This window comes from Asterias rubens, chromosome 15, assembly GCF_902459465.1.
Source record: "Asterias rubens chromosome 15, eAstRub1.3, whole genome shotgun sequence".
Lineage (NCBI taxonomy): Eukaryota > Metazoa > Echinodermata > Asteroidea > Forcipulatida > Asteriidae > Asterias > Asterias rubens.
In genome coordinates this window covers 10021312-10038945 of record NC_047076.1, presented here as the reverse complement: position 1 = coordinate 10038945, position 17634 = coordinate 10021312, and the positions used below count along the sequence as shown (strand labels likewise).

Sequence of the window (17634 nt, the reverse complement as noted above, 5' to 3'; positions counted from 1 at the left end):
TTGTCAAGGGTTTTGGTACCTTTTTTAAGTAGATCAAGTTTTGTTGCCATGACATGAATCCCTACTCGCTGTGAATGAAGATGTATCTAATTTACCATTTTTGTGTTTCAGCTTCACGAAAAAAACCTGAAAATAACGGAGCACTGTTTTCAGGAGAGTATCCTTAAAATCGCTGTTTATGCCAAAATTATGTTGGCGACTGTTTTACTGATTTCTCAAAAACTACAGCGCCTATTATTTTTACTGTAATGTTCTTCATTTAATCGTGTCAGTTTAATGCGAATCTGTTGACGTTTGTGTTTTGTGATGGCAAAAAGAACCCAAACCCTTTAAATGACAATATGTATCAAATGTCATACTCTTGGTGGGTTTCCCTAGAATAGTGAATAGTGAATAGTGGGAACATCCTTCCTGATTTACAGACTTCTCTTTATCATCATCTAATTGTAAAAAGAATTCAATTCAGAATCCATAACTTGAAGCATTAGGTATAAATACTGTACCTTTTTCCTGAGTTTGCTGGCTGGTCAACCTTGGTCGAGTACTTTTTGGTTTTAATGATGACATTATGTCATTTTCATTTAAATTACAATGTTAGGCCTTGGTGGTATTCCGAGCTATGTTTAATCCTGCAGAATATACAAAAAAAGAAAAAAGAGTTACTCATACAACAATGTGTTAATTCTAATTTTACCTGTACTTTATTCCCATTCCCCCCTTAAATTCCCTAGTCCCAACCTCTGTTACCCTGATCTGTTTATTGTCCCTAAATACAGGGTCAACGCCACTACAAAGGGCTTCATACACCGTCTCACCTCCCTGTTTAATTCCATCACCCAAACCAACCCTTCCATTGACATCTTCCACCAATCCATCTCTGCCTTCAAAGCCCAAGTCCAAGATGTCAAGATGAGTAAGGGGGCTGGAGATGAACCCTACAGGTTAGATCATATCATGTGGTTGCTACATGTATTTGGGGTTCTATGGCGTGCCAATATGGGGGAAAATTTAAAATATTTTACGTGAAAAAATCTTGGATTAACTGAAGACTTTAATAAATTCTGACAAACGTAATAAATAATATGTCTACATTAAAGAGAAAATATAAACAGATTTTTTATCTCCTGAAACCAAACATGGCTGGTCTGAAATGGGGGAAACAAAATGTGATGAAGTGTTTGTGCTTCATACTGTCATACCTTGTGATATGCTCTGTATTATACACTATTTGTAAACTGAATCAACGTGTCTATCTCAAAATTCTAAGTACAATGTAGCCATTCTTGGGACAAAAATGTAATTTAAAATTGTTTTAATATAAAGCCGCGTTCATTCTACGGGAGACTGCATCTTTGATAACAAAAGAACGCTTGCAACGCCCAGGTCCACGGCCATAACGATGTACATGTCAATAAACATAAATATTCCAGCGACTCTGCAGAGAGACAGGTCGGCTTCTGCGAGGTCCAGTGCGGGAGACTGCATCTTTGATAACAAAAGAACGCATTGCAACGCGCAGGTCCACGGCCATAACGACGTACATATGTCAATAAACATAAATATTCCAGTGACTCTGCGGAGAGACAGGTCGGCTTCTGTGAGGTCCAGCATATTTATATTATTATTATTAATTAACATTTATTTCGTCGTTGCCCATTCATCTTACAATACATAGATTAACATTACATTCAGTTACACAATAACATGTTTATGATAAAGTAGGCTATTACAATGTATACGCAATATAAATAATAGATTAACAACAATTTTATATGTAATAAGCGGTTGGACAACAATTAGGTTCAGGTGAAGCCGTGGCTTTTGTTCCTTAACCTATGGACAGACTAACACAAAAATAACAGCACCAGCACATATTGTACAGACAATAGACTTGACAGACAAACACAACAACGGCTAATGTAAGGTGTGTTGAAAGATAACATAACCTAGGCAATGCAGAAACAGTCATAATCTATGAATATCCATCAGACAAGTAGTTGCTTTTTCAAATTTCTTGTAAAGACAGGTAGAGTAATTGATTTTTTAATTGAGTTACTCAGACCATTCCAGAACCCAACTCCACGCTGAACAAAACTCTTTTGGTATAATGATGTTCTTTGGCGGGAAACAAACAAATTTGTCTTTGCAGTACTTCGAGTATTATATGAATGGACTTTTGAAGTTAAAGTGAAAAATGAACTAAAACAGCTTGGTAATGCGTTAGTCATAAATTTGTACATAACTTTACCCAAATTAAGATGATAAAGGTCGATGATTTGTAGTATTTTAAGATTGAAAAATAATGGAGCTGTGTGTTCGCGAAAACCAGCATTGGAAATTATGCGAACAGCTCTCTTTTGCAATGTAAGAAGTTTATTGCATTGTGACAAGGAACCACCCCATGTAAGAATTGAGTAATTTTAGATACGGCAGAACTAAAGAGTTATAAAGTGTTAGTAAAATATAACCGGGTACGAATTTCCTTAGACGATTAATTATACCAATATTTTTAGCTATTTTACTAGTAACTTCACTAATATGATTTCTCCAGGATAAATGTTCATCAATTTCTAAACCAAGAAATTTAGTGTGTTCCAATTTGTTAAGCCCCACACCGTCCAAAACTAGAGGAACAGACTGATTATATCTTTTCTGTGCTGTACAGAATATTATATAATTACATTTCAACAAATTAATACATATAAACTTATTAGCTTTAAGCCAAGTACTTATTTTTACAAGCTCAATATTTAAATTATTGACAGCTACGGTAACATTTTTGTGGCTGTAAACTAAACTTGTATCATCAGCAAAAAGACAAAATGATATAATGTCACAGGTGTTGCATATGTCGTTGACATAGATAATAAACAACAAAGGTCCTAAAACAGAGCCTTGAGGCACTCCACATGTAATAGGTTTCTCTAATGAAGTAGCAGAGTTATATGAGACTGATTGTTTCCTTTTTGATAAATAACTTTTAAACCACTCCAGAGCTATACCACATATCAATAAGCATGATTGCCACAGCAGTTAAGCGACTCGCTGACTGGCCGAACCGCTGAGGAACGCTGAGGAATGCAAGTGGTGAACAATTGCTTTACTATTGCAGGGCAAAAAGCAAAGTGGGGGTGGATGCCATACATGTACTTAGAGCAGTTTTCTGCAAATCCATGTGTACTATTTAAGACTTGGTTACATGATCAAAACATGTGAATCCTAGAAATATTTTTCTTTACTCCCAGCTTCGACTGACAAAAGTTTCAGCCATTAACTTGCAGGCTGCGTGTAAGCTCTGATTTATTTCCATAGTTTTAGTGATTTACGATGTTGTCCCATCAAGTTGAAAAAGTGGGCGTCAGAGACAATTTAGCAGTTTTGATAATCTTTTGCAGCAATTATGATTAGCAGAAAACTACTGTATAAAAATATGTATATAAAAAAATATACAGGAAGATGGAACCGGAATGTTTTTTTTACGGGACAGAAACATGGACGGGAATGAGCTTTTTACATGGAAAACGACGGGATTGGAAGTTATATTTGGGTACTACGGGGCCGGGATGTGAATAAACAAATTTGGGAATTTGTTTTTTAGTACGGTAAGATGGGACCGCGGGTAATATGTTTATAAACATGAATATCCGTTAACTCAACATAATGCTTTTTAAAAATACAAGTCAGTTCTGTGCCTCTTGAATGACTGTTTAATGCCTCTGGATCTATGTTGAGTTTCAAAGTCACCGATTTGGTTGACTATATTAAATGTTTAGGGGCAAATCTGGTGACTAGCTGTCAAAATTGTTTGTGTTTGACCAAATTCCCGTTTTGAGGACAATACCGATTACTAGTTCGTAACCCTCCGGCTTTGCCATCGAGAGGAGGGTTAGGCCTATGTTATCGCAACTAGTTGAACAGTGGTTAGGGAACCTTAGTCTACTCTGTGCAACGAAATAAAGCAACAGCTTGCTTGACAATAAAATAGAAAAATAAAAAAAATACTTAAAAAATATGAAAAACCTATTACTTAGGGCTAGCATCAGTGTGTGTTTACATGTACATGTACGTCAACACTACAACAGCTAGTAGTAGCTACAGATAAGTAGCGTAAGTAGTCAGTTAGAGTTTAGACCCAGAGTTTAGTAAGAGTTTAAACTGGGGCGCTCTGACTCTGATACCTCTGCCTCTAGGCCTACTTCTTGGTACTACTACTAGCCCACCTTGTTGAGCACTAAATGGCTCTCTTTTAAAAAATCGGTCTCAACACAGTTGAGTAGCCATTACATGAGACCGATTTTTTTAAGACACTGGACACTATTGGTAATTGTCAAAGACCAGTATTCTCACTTGGTGTATATATGCATAAAACAAGAAACCTGTGAAAATTTGAGCTCAATTGGTCGTCAAATTTGCGAGATAATAACGAAAGAAAAAAACACCCTTGTCACACGAAGTTGTGTGCTTTTCGTTGGTTGATTTCGAGACCTCAAATTCTAAATCCGAGGTCTAGAAATCAAATTTGTGGAAAATTACTTCTTAGCGAAAACTACTTCACTTCATCAGAGGGTTTTATACTATCAACCTCTCCCCATTACTCGTCACCAAGTAAGGTTTTATGCTAATAATTATTTTGAGTAATTACCAAAAGGGCCACTGCCTTTAAAGAGAGCCATTTTTGTTTACACTTAAGTTACAGCTCAATGAAAAACAAGGTCACTGCAGCACACCGATAATGACAACATTTCGAAAAAAGAAGTACAACGCCCCAGTTACTGGGTCTAGCATGTAGTACAGTAGTCAGTATAGTTCTGTTTATAAATTAATTCGAGAACAATTATTGGAACGAAACGATAACATTTTCAAATTCAAAAGTTTTTTGTAATTTTAAAAATGTATTAATCATACTAGCTTGTTATTAAATTATTGTCTCAAGAGACAAGTCAAGTGAAGACTCAAGTGCATATCCTCCTCTTACCAATTTTCATGATATTACGTATGCCTTTTTCTTTGAATTGGGAAAAAATAATGATGCGATATATCAACCGATGCCCTAATTATCTTCATTTGCTTATCTTAAGTATGCAAACATAAATTAAAACTTGATGGACATTGAAATTTTCACACCACACACCAATCTTCAATGACTTCAACTGGTCCCATTTGTTTAGAGTTTTTCCTGTTTTCAAGGCTAACGAGAAAGAATGGTTTCCCGGTGAAGCCATACGTGGAAGAAATATCTGCAGTGACTGCAAGTGTTCTGTGAGACTCTGTGTATGACTAGAGCCAGCAGTTGTCTTCATTTTTTCACAATATTTTTTATGACATTTAAAAAATTACCATGGTACATGTAATTTGCAAAAAAATAAAAACAAATTTAAAATTAAATAAAAAGTGTGAATAATTATTGGCTTTTAAACCTGATACAAGGGTTAAAAAAAAAATCTCAAAAAATATTAGAAAATGATAGAAGGCACATGACTTCTTTAAGCCTCTGTATTTTTTGTTCTAGAATGCTCAGCAGAATGTTCAGTCACATGATTTGACTATCGTGAATTGTGAATTGAAATAGTGTTTGATGAAACTTTTTCGGTGGGCAATTTTTTTTATATGATATATAGCCTCAAAAGCTCAACATTATATGACATAATTTTTGTACCTTGGTTTTTTGTTGAAATGCCAAAAATACCAAACTTTTTGCATTTACAAAAAATACAAGTGCAAATAACCAGTGGAGCCTTAGGGCCTACGTGTTTCTAAGTTTTGGTCAAGCCTTGACTCAAGGGAGAGGAGACTCTTTGCTTAGCTTAGCAAATAAAACCAAAATTTTTGTATAAGTCTAGGGACTGTTTACATCGCGCACAGAGAGTTAAAAGATTTGCCACGATTTTAGGGACACCTTGTAACTTGTTGAAACAGTAACTTGTTGAAACAGGACTTCCTAACGATTCACATTAGTCAAAGTCAATGATGGCCCCACAATCCTGCTAGCCTTGGCCACACAAGTGGAGCTAAGCATGGAGGTAGAATTAGATCATGGGCCAAGTCAATGATAAAGTCAAGTTACATCAGTTATGAATCTACCTCCATGATGATCATGGTCTAATGTTAATGTTAATAGCATTCACTAACACTAGCAGTACCTTCCAAACTTACCGTTACGAAAGTTACACGTTCGATTGTGTGCAAAACATGGTAAACCTTATCACTCAACTACCGGCCGTGTGGAGGTACGCCATTTTGAAATTCTGTGTGTGATGTTTATGGCATGGCAGAGGAATTTGCATAGGCGCTCAGCTATAGGGCTCTTTTCGAATCCATGGTTTCGGCTTCAGGCTCCGTCCTCTCATTAGACTTGTGGACAAGTCGTTAAATCGGCCCCACGCGCTGAGATAGTGGTCTCGCGAGATCACTGCTCTCGCGCGAACTGATGGCTCCCCGATTTGTCGAAATCGATTTGTCGAAATCGGGGAGCCATCAGTTCGCGCGAGAGCAGTGATCTCGCGAGACCACTATCTCAGCGCGTGGGGCCGATTTAACGACTTGTCCACAAGTCTATCTGAAGCCATGAGAACGCACATACGCAAAGCACGTGCAACTCAAACCAACAGGGGCCAAGCTAGCCTGAGCAGCCGAGAGTGTGAAGGCGTAGTTTCGAAAAGGGCCGTGGATTGGAAAGACCTTAGGTTTAGTATGGCGCGCACAATTGATTAAAAAATTTGTTAATCGTAAAAATACATTGGCATGTTTCACCTCCATTCATACAACACAGATACAGAAAGCTTACGTCTTAGGGGAGTATCCGGGGACCCCCATGCACCCCCCTAACGTAACCACACCAATGTTTTGGGGTTGGTTTTTGTGGTCCTTAAACGATGAAGACAACCCGGATGAACTATAGAGATATCCAAATGGCGGCCGCCAAGATGGCCGCAAAAATTAGTAAAAATTGGGAAATGTAATTTATTATCATCCAAATAACAACATAGAAACACGATTTAAAATATTTATTGTGTTTTTTTATCCCACTTCCTTTATGGTATCCATTTTTTCCTATCATGCTTCAATTCCATGATGGCGGCCATTGGTGGCCAATTTGGCCCAAAAGTAGTATAATTTATGAAAAACTGTATAACAGGCCAAAAGTGATAAAGGCATGAATGAACTTGAATAAAGTACGAGTTTATTGCGCACCTACTTGCATAACACTCCAGACGGCCGACAAAAGGCTGCCAAAATGTTTTTAAAAAATTGTCAAAATAAGAAAAAAGTCAAAACTTGATTAAAGGCAGTGGACACTATTGGTAATTACTCAAAATATTTATTAGCATAAAACCTTTCTTGGTGACGAGTAATGGGGAGAGGTTGATGGTTTAAAACATTTTGAGAAACGGCTCCCATAGTTTTCGAGAAAGAAGTAATTTTCCACGAATTTGATTTCAAGACCTCAGGTTTAGAACTTGAGGCCTCGAAATCAACCATCTAAACGCACACAACTTCGTGTGACAAGGTTGGTTTTTTCTTTTTATTATTATCTCGCAAGTTCGATGACCGATTGAGCTCAATTTTTCACAGGTTTGTTATTTTATGCATATGTTGAGATACACCAACTGTGAAGGCTAGTCTTTGACAATTACCAATAGTGTCCACTGCCTTTAAAATATGCTCTTTCTGGTTCATGTCTTGTTGTAAATAATGCTCATATTAATTAGGGAATAACAGTGCGAGTACCCGGTCTTCACTGCGTGGTAATAGACCTTTTCGCAAATACCATTGCGCAAGCGCAAACTATTGAATGAGGTGCATGCTGGTCTAGCTAGCGACCAACTTGGTAGCTAGCTAGACCAGCATGCACCTCATTCCACGTCTATTGTGCGCGTACCGAGTATTTGCGATAAGTTCCATGACCGGGTTGGTGGCTGGCGCCGTACAGCGCCAGCCACCAACCAAGGTCATTACCACGCAGTGAAGACCGGGTACGAACACTGTTATTCCCATTAATAAATACCTTTTTTAGCGAATTCAACGGCTAAAATTGTCCAAATTTTGTGACTTTTCTCTCGGCGGTACTTCCAGACATGTTCAGGGGCCATATTTGAGCTTTTGATGGTTCCCATCTCTTTCGTGCGTTAATCACATTACTGATCTTTGAGACCAGTGACTCTTTTAAATAATGATCTGTTCAGCGCCTTCACTGGGGTCAAAGGAGGCAAATGATTGGACGATAGCTGTTCCTTGTGCATTAAAACGCGCACATGAGCTCGGCGTCATGTTACAGGCGCGCACTCAAAATTGATACATTTTCAGCGCGCGTACGCGTGAGTGCGCGAAGTTGCAATGAAACTAACAGGGATATAAATAAGCATGCGATAACAGTGCAACGCGCAAGGTTTACACAATGTATGCTGATTTAGTGGCCACTTTTCGCTATTTTCCAAAGCCGGTCTTTACCACCGTTAACACTCTCACACGTGACCGGGTTTTGAGCAATCAGAGACTTGAAACCGTCCAAGGTATTTATTAATATCTATTATCTCCAAGTAGCCGGTCGCTTGCACTGTGCATAAAACATAACTGCGTTCGCGTGCCTCTTTGGTAATGCAGCACTGCAAGGCTAGTCTCTCCAGTTGTGTAGTCACGAAAACCTAACCACTAGCGCCCCAATAGACTGTGCAAGTTGTTCAGATTCGGCATTAAGAAAAAATAAAAGCAAAGATTTAATTCATAAAAATATTAAGTTCTTCAGTTGTTGTGTTTTCTCGCTCCGGTGCGCGCGAGACTTGCACAGTCTATAACCACTCGCCACTAGAGCAGAGCCGTAGCACTAGTAGAGCAGAGCCGTATACCCAATAGACCTTATGCATTGACGTCATCCAGCGGCCATCTTAGTGGAAAAACGGTGACGAAACAATCTAAACGCACAGATTTGTACGCGCGGCACACAGGATTGGCCAATGAACAATCTCCTTTTGACCTCTAGGTAAGGGCGCCCTACTGAAATGACGTCATGTGCATAAGGCCGTGTCCGAAACGACGACTTCGGCTACAGCTACGTCTAGATCAGTGCGTCTACCAGTGTTGAAGAATAGCAGACAAGCGTGCCCTAGCCGTAGCTGTAGTCGAAGTCGCCAATTCGGACACGGCCTAAGATACGGCTCTGTAGTAGAGAAATGAGAGCGCCCTCTAGTGGCGAGTGGTTATTGGGGTGATAGTGCTGTCGGCTTAGATAGATAGCGGTTAGATTTTCGTGCACAACTGAGAGTCTTGTAACCAAGACTACTGAAAGGCACATGTGCTCATTCTATTCGGCGTATGTATGTCTTAAAATACCTGTACAAAACGCAAAAGTCGACGGTAACTGTTAAATCTAACATGCCGAACCAAAAGAAACGGGTGAAAATGTCACAATTATGAATTGTGTCGCATTATGAATTGCAGACCTGCCAACCTGTACGCATTTTGCGTACCATGCACGCATTTTCACCCCTGAGTACGGTGGTACGAGATATTCTGCAGAACGTACGCAAAAAGCTATATCTATACCCAGGTAAAAATTCCAGTTGAACCTAGTTAACTGGGGTCAACTGCTTCAACTGGATAGTGATCAAACTCGTCCATTTTCCATATTAACCAACTGGTTTGGACTAGGTTTAACTGTGTTCAACTAGGTTGAAATTATAAACCAGTCATGGTCTCTGTCCATTTTCCATATTAAACCAACTGTCACAAGTGATCTAGTACTGTAAATAACCCATGTGTATTTTTTATATTACCCTCATTTATTTTATTGGTCAAGAGTTTAGAGATCCAATGAATATTCAGTTAGTTCTGTGATGCAGTCAGTGAACTACAGTTGAGTGAACAAGTCCTTATTTGGGAAGACATGAGTGGGCTGATGTAGGGTGTATGTGTGTGCATTGAGAGGTGACTGTTGTTCTGTAGAGTGGGTGCCATGGTTGGGTGAGTTTTAGAATTCCTTGCAGCCTTAGATTAGGGTGTGGTTGGTCATTCCAAGATCTGCTATCAGGGAGGTCAGACATACTGCAGGACCTTCATGCAGAATCTTTTTTGATGAATTGTATCATTGCGACAAGTTGAAGATTTTGCTGTTTCCACAGAAATCTATTAAAGCAGACACCGTTTAAGTTTTAAAGGGAACTCCTAACCGTAAGTTGTGAAATACTTTGTGAACAAATATTGCTTTGAAATTCATTCTAAGTTTAGCACGAGATGTACAGTTTGATAGTTTATGATTATAGTGCAAACCAAGTGTAGAAATTATTTGATTATAAGCATTTCCAGACAGAACTGTTCAATTATTATCATTATGGTAAATCTGTGTGGTTGGTATTGATTTTGTAGATGGCACTGGTTCCGGGGTAAACATTTGCGACAGACATTAATCTGGATACTTCATTTTCCTACCACCCTACACTGGATGAACCATGATTGAGCTAACCATTTGAACTGTGGAATTTCGTCAAGAATGAAGACTGGGTATAGCTTCAAGCTTTTTATCCTCTGAACGGATTCCGTCGAAAGAACAGCTAGCCCGCTAATTTTGGAACACTGGTTCTGTATATAAAAACTCTATGCTTATATAAATATATTTATCATAGGAAGATGGGAGCAATTTATTAAGTAATTTTTGTCTTCCATGAGAGTAAAGACACTTTTTGTAGATAGTCAGTAAAAGCCAGGTTGGATTGCAATTTTGTATTTGCTGACATTATACATTTAACATTGGGGAGAATAATTTTCTTCTGCCATAGCCATAAATTTTGGTGAAGACATTTTGGATTTTGAGAAAAGGGAGTTGTTTATTCTCCAGTTGTGAAAAAGAAGTTGGGAAGAAATTTTGCTATTTGAGAAAAGGGAGTTGTTTATTCTCCAGTTGTGAAAAAGAAGTTGGGAAGAAATTTTGCTATTTGAGAAAAGGGAGTTGTTTATTCTCCAGTTGTGAAAAAGAAGTTGGGAAGAAATTTTGCTATTTGAGAAAAGGGAGTTGTTTATTCTCCAGTTGTGAAAAAGAAGTTGGGAAGAAATTTTGCTATTTGAGGAAAGGGAGTTGTTTATTCTCGAGTTGTGAAAAAGAAGTTGGGAAGAATATTTGCTATTTGAGAAAAGGGAGTTGTTTATTCTCCAGTTGTGAAAAAGAAGTTGGGAAGATATATTGTTATTTGAGATTAAGGGAGTTGTTATACACTCCAGTTGTGAGCAGAAGTTGGGATAAGAAGTTGTTCTAAGACGTAATTTAGATTTGAAGTGAAGTGGAGGGTTTCTACTAGCCCAAGTTATTATATTGACATTTGAAGAAGTTTGTGGAGTTTGAGAACAGAGTATAGTTTTTCTTTATTGATTTTCATTGAATGAAGATAGTAAGTTGAAGTTAAGTTCACAACGTTTTGAGATTTGAAGTTTCAATTAGTAAGGATAGATACATCATTTTGGTTTAATTTTGGAGGAGATTTTATTCGAATCAAGGAATTGTAATTAGAGCCAAAGAATAGTGGACATACATTTTGATTGATAGAGTTCGATGAGGAATTTCATAATTAAATATTTATGTATATAGTAAATTAGAAGTGTTTCTTTCACTGTTCATTTATTTCATGAGTGCATGGCTTGTTCGTCTTTCTTACATTTGTTGTATGGAGCCACCTCCCGTGGTTATGTGACACCAACTGGTTTTAACTGTGTTTAACTAGTTTATCAACTGGTTTCAACTAGTTCCAGTTAAACCCAGTTTAACTAGGTTCAACTGGAATTTCGACCTGGGTATCGCGGTGTTTTAAAACTGCAGCACGAACGGACAATTTTGTTCTCATTTTAATCAACTGTTATTCGTTCGACCCCAAGTGCAAAAACAACAGATCAAAAACACCCCACATCTGAGTGATAATTATGCGCTTCGATAAAAAAGAGGTTGGGCTTAGAATTATTTTTTAAATTCTTACTCCCGCTGGAAAACTAATAAACCAATGCGTAACAGAGGGGGTGGGAATGGCGCATACCAGTTTGGTCAACTGGTGTAGTACATGTACAGCCTTAAGCATGGATGTACATGTACATGTACGTGCACACAACGCACGTGTTCGGCTCTAATTCGTTCGGCGTCGGTAGATGTTAGGCCGTGTCCGAAACGACGACTTCGGCTACAGCTACGTCTAGATCAGCGCGTCTGTCAGTGTTGAAGAATAGGCAGACGCGCGCGATCTAGCCGTAGCTGTAGCCGAAGTCGCCGTTTCGGACACGGCCAAAGTTTCCAAACGCCAGGAGTCGAGCGTTACACGTGAAAAGGATCCGAAATAACCACACTGGTAAGAACGCTTTTAGACTTGACCAAGTCCGTCCAGAATTTGTCTTGTTGCGAGTCGATCGGACCCACTGCAGGGGTACATACGTATCACTCTCCACGTTGCAAAACTTCTCGACACGAACGTACGTTATCATTCAAGTTAAGGCCAATCAAAGACTGGTCTATTCCCTTTCAGTACACAAGAGATTCATCTAGTTCTGCTGATTTTATTATATTTTTATGAAGCTGTCTGGTATTTATTTCAGATTTTTAAATATTTAAGACCGAGAGTCCCCCTAAAATTGCTTCATATACTGTGACAAGTCACTGTGCCGTGCGTACAGTTTAAGATTTCATTTTATCATAATTTGATAAAGCTCCATTGTATTTATTTTAGATTATTGAAAATTAAAGAGCACGCGAGTCCTTTTGCAGCATAGGCTACTGTGCGTGTGTAAACAACGTACACCGCTGTGTGCACAGTTTACGATTTCATCAACGCCACGGGTCGATTTGTAAAACGGTTTATCAATACGGTATTATTCAAATTAGACCAATCAAAGACTGGCATTACCTAAACAAAGCATTCATGTAGCATTACTGATTTTATCATAATTCTAAAAAGCTCCGCTATATTTATTTCAGATTTTTGAAAATGATTTTATCATAATTCTAAAAAGCTCCGCTATATTTATTTCAGATTTTTGAAAATTACACACGACGAGTCCCTTTGCAGCATACTTTGCGTGTGTATACAACACCGCTGTGCGCACAGTTTAAGATTTCATCAACGCCACGGGTCGATTTGTAAAACAGTTTATCAACACGTTATCATTCAAACGAAGCCAATCAAAGACTGTAATTACCTAAACAAAGCATTCATGTAGCATTACTGATTTTATCATAATTTTATAAAGCTCCGTTATATTTATTGCAGATTTCTGAAAATTACACACTACGAGTCCCTTTGCAGCATACTGTGCGCGTGTACTACACTGCTGTGCGCACAGTTTTAAATTTCATCAACGCCACGGGTCGATTTGTAAAACAGTTTATCAACATGTTATCATTTAAACGAAGGCAATCCAAGACGGTCATTACCTAAACAAAGCATTCATGTAGCATTACTGATTTTATCATAATTTTATAAAGCTCCGTTATAATTATTTCAGATTTTTGAAAATTACACACCACGAGTCCCTTTGCAGCATACTTTGTACGTGTACTACACTGCTGTGCGCACAGTTTAAGATTTCATCAACGCCACGGGTCGATTTATAAAACAGTTTATCAACATGTTATTGTTCAAACGAAGCCAATCCAAGACTGCCAGTACTCAAACAAAGCATTCATGTAGCATTACTGATTTAATCATAATTTTATAAAGCTCCGTTATATTTATTTCAGATTTTTGAAAATTACACACCACGAGTCCCTTTGCAGCATACTTTGTACGTGTACTACACTGCTGTTCGTACAGTTTCAGATTTCATCAACGCCACGGGTCGATTTGTAAAACAGTTTATCAACACGTTATCATTCAAACGGAGCCAATCAAAGGCTGTCATTACCTAAACAAAGCATTCATGTAGCATTACTGATTTTATCATAGTTTTATAAAGCTCCGTTACATTTATTTCAGATTTTTGAAAATTACACACCACGAGTCCCTTTGCAGCATACTGTGCGCGTGTACTGGGTACTACACTACTGTGCGCACAGTTTAAGATTTCATCAACGCCACGGGTCGATTTGTAAAACAGTTTATAAACACGTTATCATTCAAACGAAGCCAATCAAAGACTGTCATTACCTAAACAAAGCATTCATATAGCATTACTGATTTTATCATAATTTTATAAAGCTCCGTTATATTTATTTCCGATTTTTGAAAATTACACACCACGAGTCCCTTTGCAGCATACTGTGCGCGTGTACTACACTAACACTGCTATGCGTACAGTTTACGATTTCATCAACGCCACGGGCCGATTTGAAAAATCGATTTATCAACACAGTACTTTTCAAACGAAGCCAATCAAATACTTTCATTCCCTTAACAAAGTATTCATGTAGCATTACTGATTTTATCATGTTTTTGTAAAGCTTCATTATATTTATGTCAGATTTTTGAAAATTAAAGACCACGAGTCCCTTTGCAGCGTATTGTGCGTGTGTACAACACTGCTGTGCGCACAGTTTAAGATTTCACCAACGATTTGTGGAACAGTTTATCGAAAGGACCCGCCCTTTGATGGTCGTTCGCTGATCGTCCTACAACTTACACGAATGTAGAAAACGATTGCTGGTGATGGACTGGAAGCAATGGTTTGCATGTATTCAATTCCAAATAATATGAAACAAACAACTTAACTTATATCTAAACTGAAGACACGCCGTTTTGTTTCTCTTGTGAATGGGAGTAAGACAACATTTATTGAATTTAGCAAAACGAGTATAATGAAGTTTAAGAACAATCTGTTAATATAAAACAATAAAAGCAGTGAAAAGAGTTAACAACTGTTTTAAGCATTTGCAAGTTTCGACGAGTAACAAATATAATGGCAAGTTAATCCATTAATTTTGTAATGTGCATGGTGTTTATACTCGTAAAGTTCACCACTCAAAAACTTAACAATTCATCCATTAGAGATAGCATTCAAGTTCGCTGGAGTTTCTTGAAGGGTGTGTCTTTTCATTTAAACTCATTTTTGGCCAGTCATTTTTTGGATTGTGCAATGTAAAACATAACACTTGGTTAAAAAGTTGCTTCCTTTATTATTTAGGTTTTTTGGTCAAATTCTGCAAATGAGCAGTCAATTTTATTTTCATGCGTTCGAATTCAAGCTGTTTTGCCTCTCCAGTTGTTACTGCGTTTCAAATTCAAAATTCGGCCATTCAATTTTGTTTTGAGTCGAGTCAAATTCCTGTAGCACTCTGTTCAATGTAGCGTACCGTCATTCTTGTTCGTGACACAACCGCCTCAAGAAGCGTCTGCGAATTTGAATGCTGCTTTGATGAATTTTAAATTGAATGATTATTTTGTTAAATCGAATGCAACATTACCATTAGGCCAAAAATTACAGTTGAACAACATTTGCCAAGATACCTGTCGCACAATTTTTTTTTTTTAGGTAAGTCTTGGTCATTTTCCATTACATACACCTCCCCCCCCCCCACCAACCCCCAAAATAAATACAAAATGAATAAATAAATATAGGATGGATTCTCCATTTCAAAAGGTTGCGCTCGATCTAAAATTGAATGCAGTACCTACCGTACCTACCAGTACTCGGAAAACGAGTAAATGACGCTGTCAAATTTGCTGCATTGTCTCCACGGTTATTATTAGACCGTGGGATTCATCATCAAAAAGGGCGCTAGTTTTCGAGTTATCTGCAACTACCTAAACTTTTCCCCCAGATTTACTTATGGTAGACTTTCATAAAATGTTAAAGTTGTCAAGGGTAAAACTTGCACAGTAATGAGTTGTTTTAGTTAGAAATTAATTACAAGAAAAAAGCGCCCTTTGTGGTCGAAACTGGAGAACGGTGCTCAAACTGTATGGGCAAATCAATACGGCACAAACGAATTGGGAAGTTACCGGATAATTTATTTTAGTGTCCTTTACAGGTTAACAGCTTTTTTCGCCAGATCTCAATTTAATTATTATAATTTACGAAAATATTAAAAGGTTTGTTATTCTGTACACCATTAATTTCCCCCATAGTGTTTTTCAATTGTTTGAATTACTGTCACCCACAAACAGGCTTTAATTAAATCTAAATTAAATAGATAACTTGAAAGGAAATAGAAGGATATTGTATATACAATAGATACACATTTTTATTTTCTCACCATTTTTTGGTGTATTTCTTTCTTCTCTTCAGATGCCACATTTGTGGTATAAAAATCATAAATAAATCTGACGGAGCGTTAAAAGAAATACATTATAAAATCAGTAATGCTACAAGATTGCTTTGTTAAGGTAATGGCAGTCTTTGATTGGCTTCGTTTGAACAATAACTGTTTTATCTATATCGACCCGTGGCGTTGATGAAATCTTAAACTGTACGCACAGCAGTGTGGTACACATACAAAGTATGCTGCAAAGGGACTCGTGGTGTGTAATTTTCAAAAATCTGAAATAAATATAACGGAGCTTTATAAAATTATGATAAAATCAGTAATGCTACATGAATGCTTTGTTTAGGTAATGACAGTCTTTGATTGGCTTCGTTTGAATGATAACGTGTTTATAAACTGTTTTACAAATCGACCCGTGGCGTTGATGAAATCTTAAACTGTACGCACAGCAGTGTAGTACACGTACAAAGTATGCTGCAAAGGGACTCGTGGTGTGTAATTTTCAAAAATCTGAAATAAATATAACGGAGCTTTATAAAATTATGATAAAATCAGTAATGCTACATGAATGCTTTGTTTAGGTAATGACAGTCTTTGATTGGCTTCGTTTGAATGATAACGTGTTTATAAACTGTTTTACAAATCGACCCGTGGCGTTGATGAAATCTTAAACTGTACGCACAGCAGTGTAGTACACGTACAAAGTATGCTGCAAAGGGACTCGTGGTGTGTAATTTTCAAAAATCTGAAATAAATATAACGGAGCTTTATAAAATTATGATTAAATCAGTAATGCTACATGAATGCTTTGTTTGAGTACTGGCAGTCTTGGATTGGCTTCGTTTGAACAATAACATGTTGATAAACTGTTTTATAAATCGACCCGTGGCGTTGATGAAATCTTAAACTGTACGCACAGCAGTGTAGTACACGTACAAAGTATGCTGCAAAGGGACTCGTGGTGTGTAATTTTCAAAAATCTGAAATAAATATAACGGAGCTTTATAAAATTATAATAAAATCAGTAATGCTACATGAATGCTTTGTTTAGGTAATGACAGTCTTTGATTGGCTTCGTTTGAATGATAACGTGTTTATAAACTGTTTTACAAATCGACCCGTGGCGTTGATGAAATCTTAAACTGTACGCACAGCAGTGTAGTACACATACAAAGTATGCTGCAAAGGGACTCGTGGTGTGTAATTTTCAAAAATCTAAAATAAATATAACGGAGCTTTATAAAATTATGATTAAATCAGTATTGCTACATGAATGCTTTGTTTGAGTACTGGCAGTCTTGGATTGGCTTCGTTTGAACAATAACATATTGATAAACTGTTTTATAAATCGACCCTTGGCGTTGATGAAATCTTAAACTGTACGCACAGCAGTGTAGTACACATACAAAGTATGCTGCAAAGGGACTCGTGGTGTGTAATTTTCAAAAATCTGAAATAAATATAACGGAGCT

At 37.4% G+C, this 17634-nt stretch overlaps 1 protein-coding gene across 2 annotated transcripts in view; it reads right to left on the bottom strand.

Annotated features, from left to right (window-relative positions):
- LOC117299887 overlaps window positions 1-6244 on the bottom strand; it is a 34069-nt gene extending 27825 nt beyond the window's left edge. For both annotated transcript variants that reach the window (XM_033783475.1, XM_033783476.1), the window contains exons 1-2: window positions 6154-6244; window positions 504-629 (exon numbers count right to left, since the gene is read on the bottom strand). In XM_033783475.1, the coding sequence (XP_033639366.1) occupies window positions 504-567 (64 nt within the window). In that variant the 5' untranslated portion in view covers window positions 568-629; window positions 6154-6244. The remainder of the gene's footprint in view (window positions 1-503; window positions 630-6153) is intronic.
- Window positions 6245-17634: the final 11390 nt, after the last annotated feature.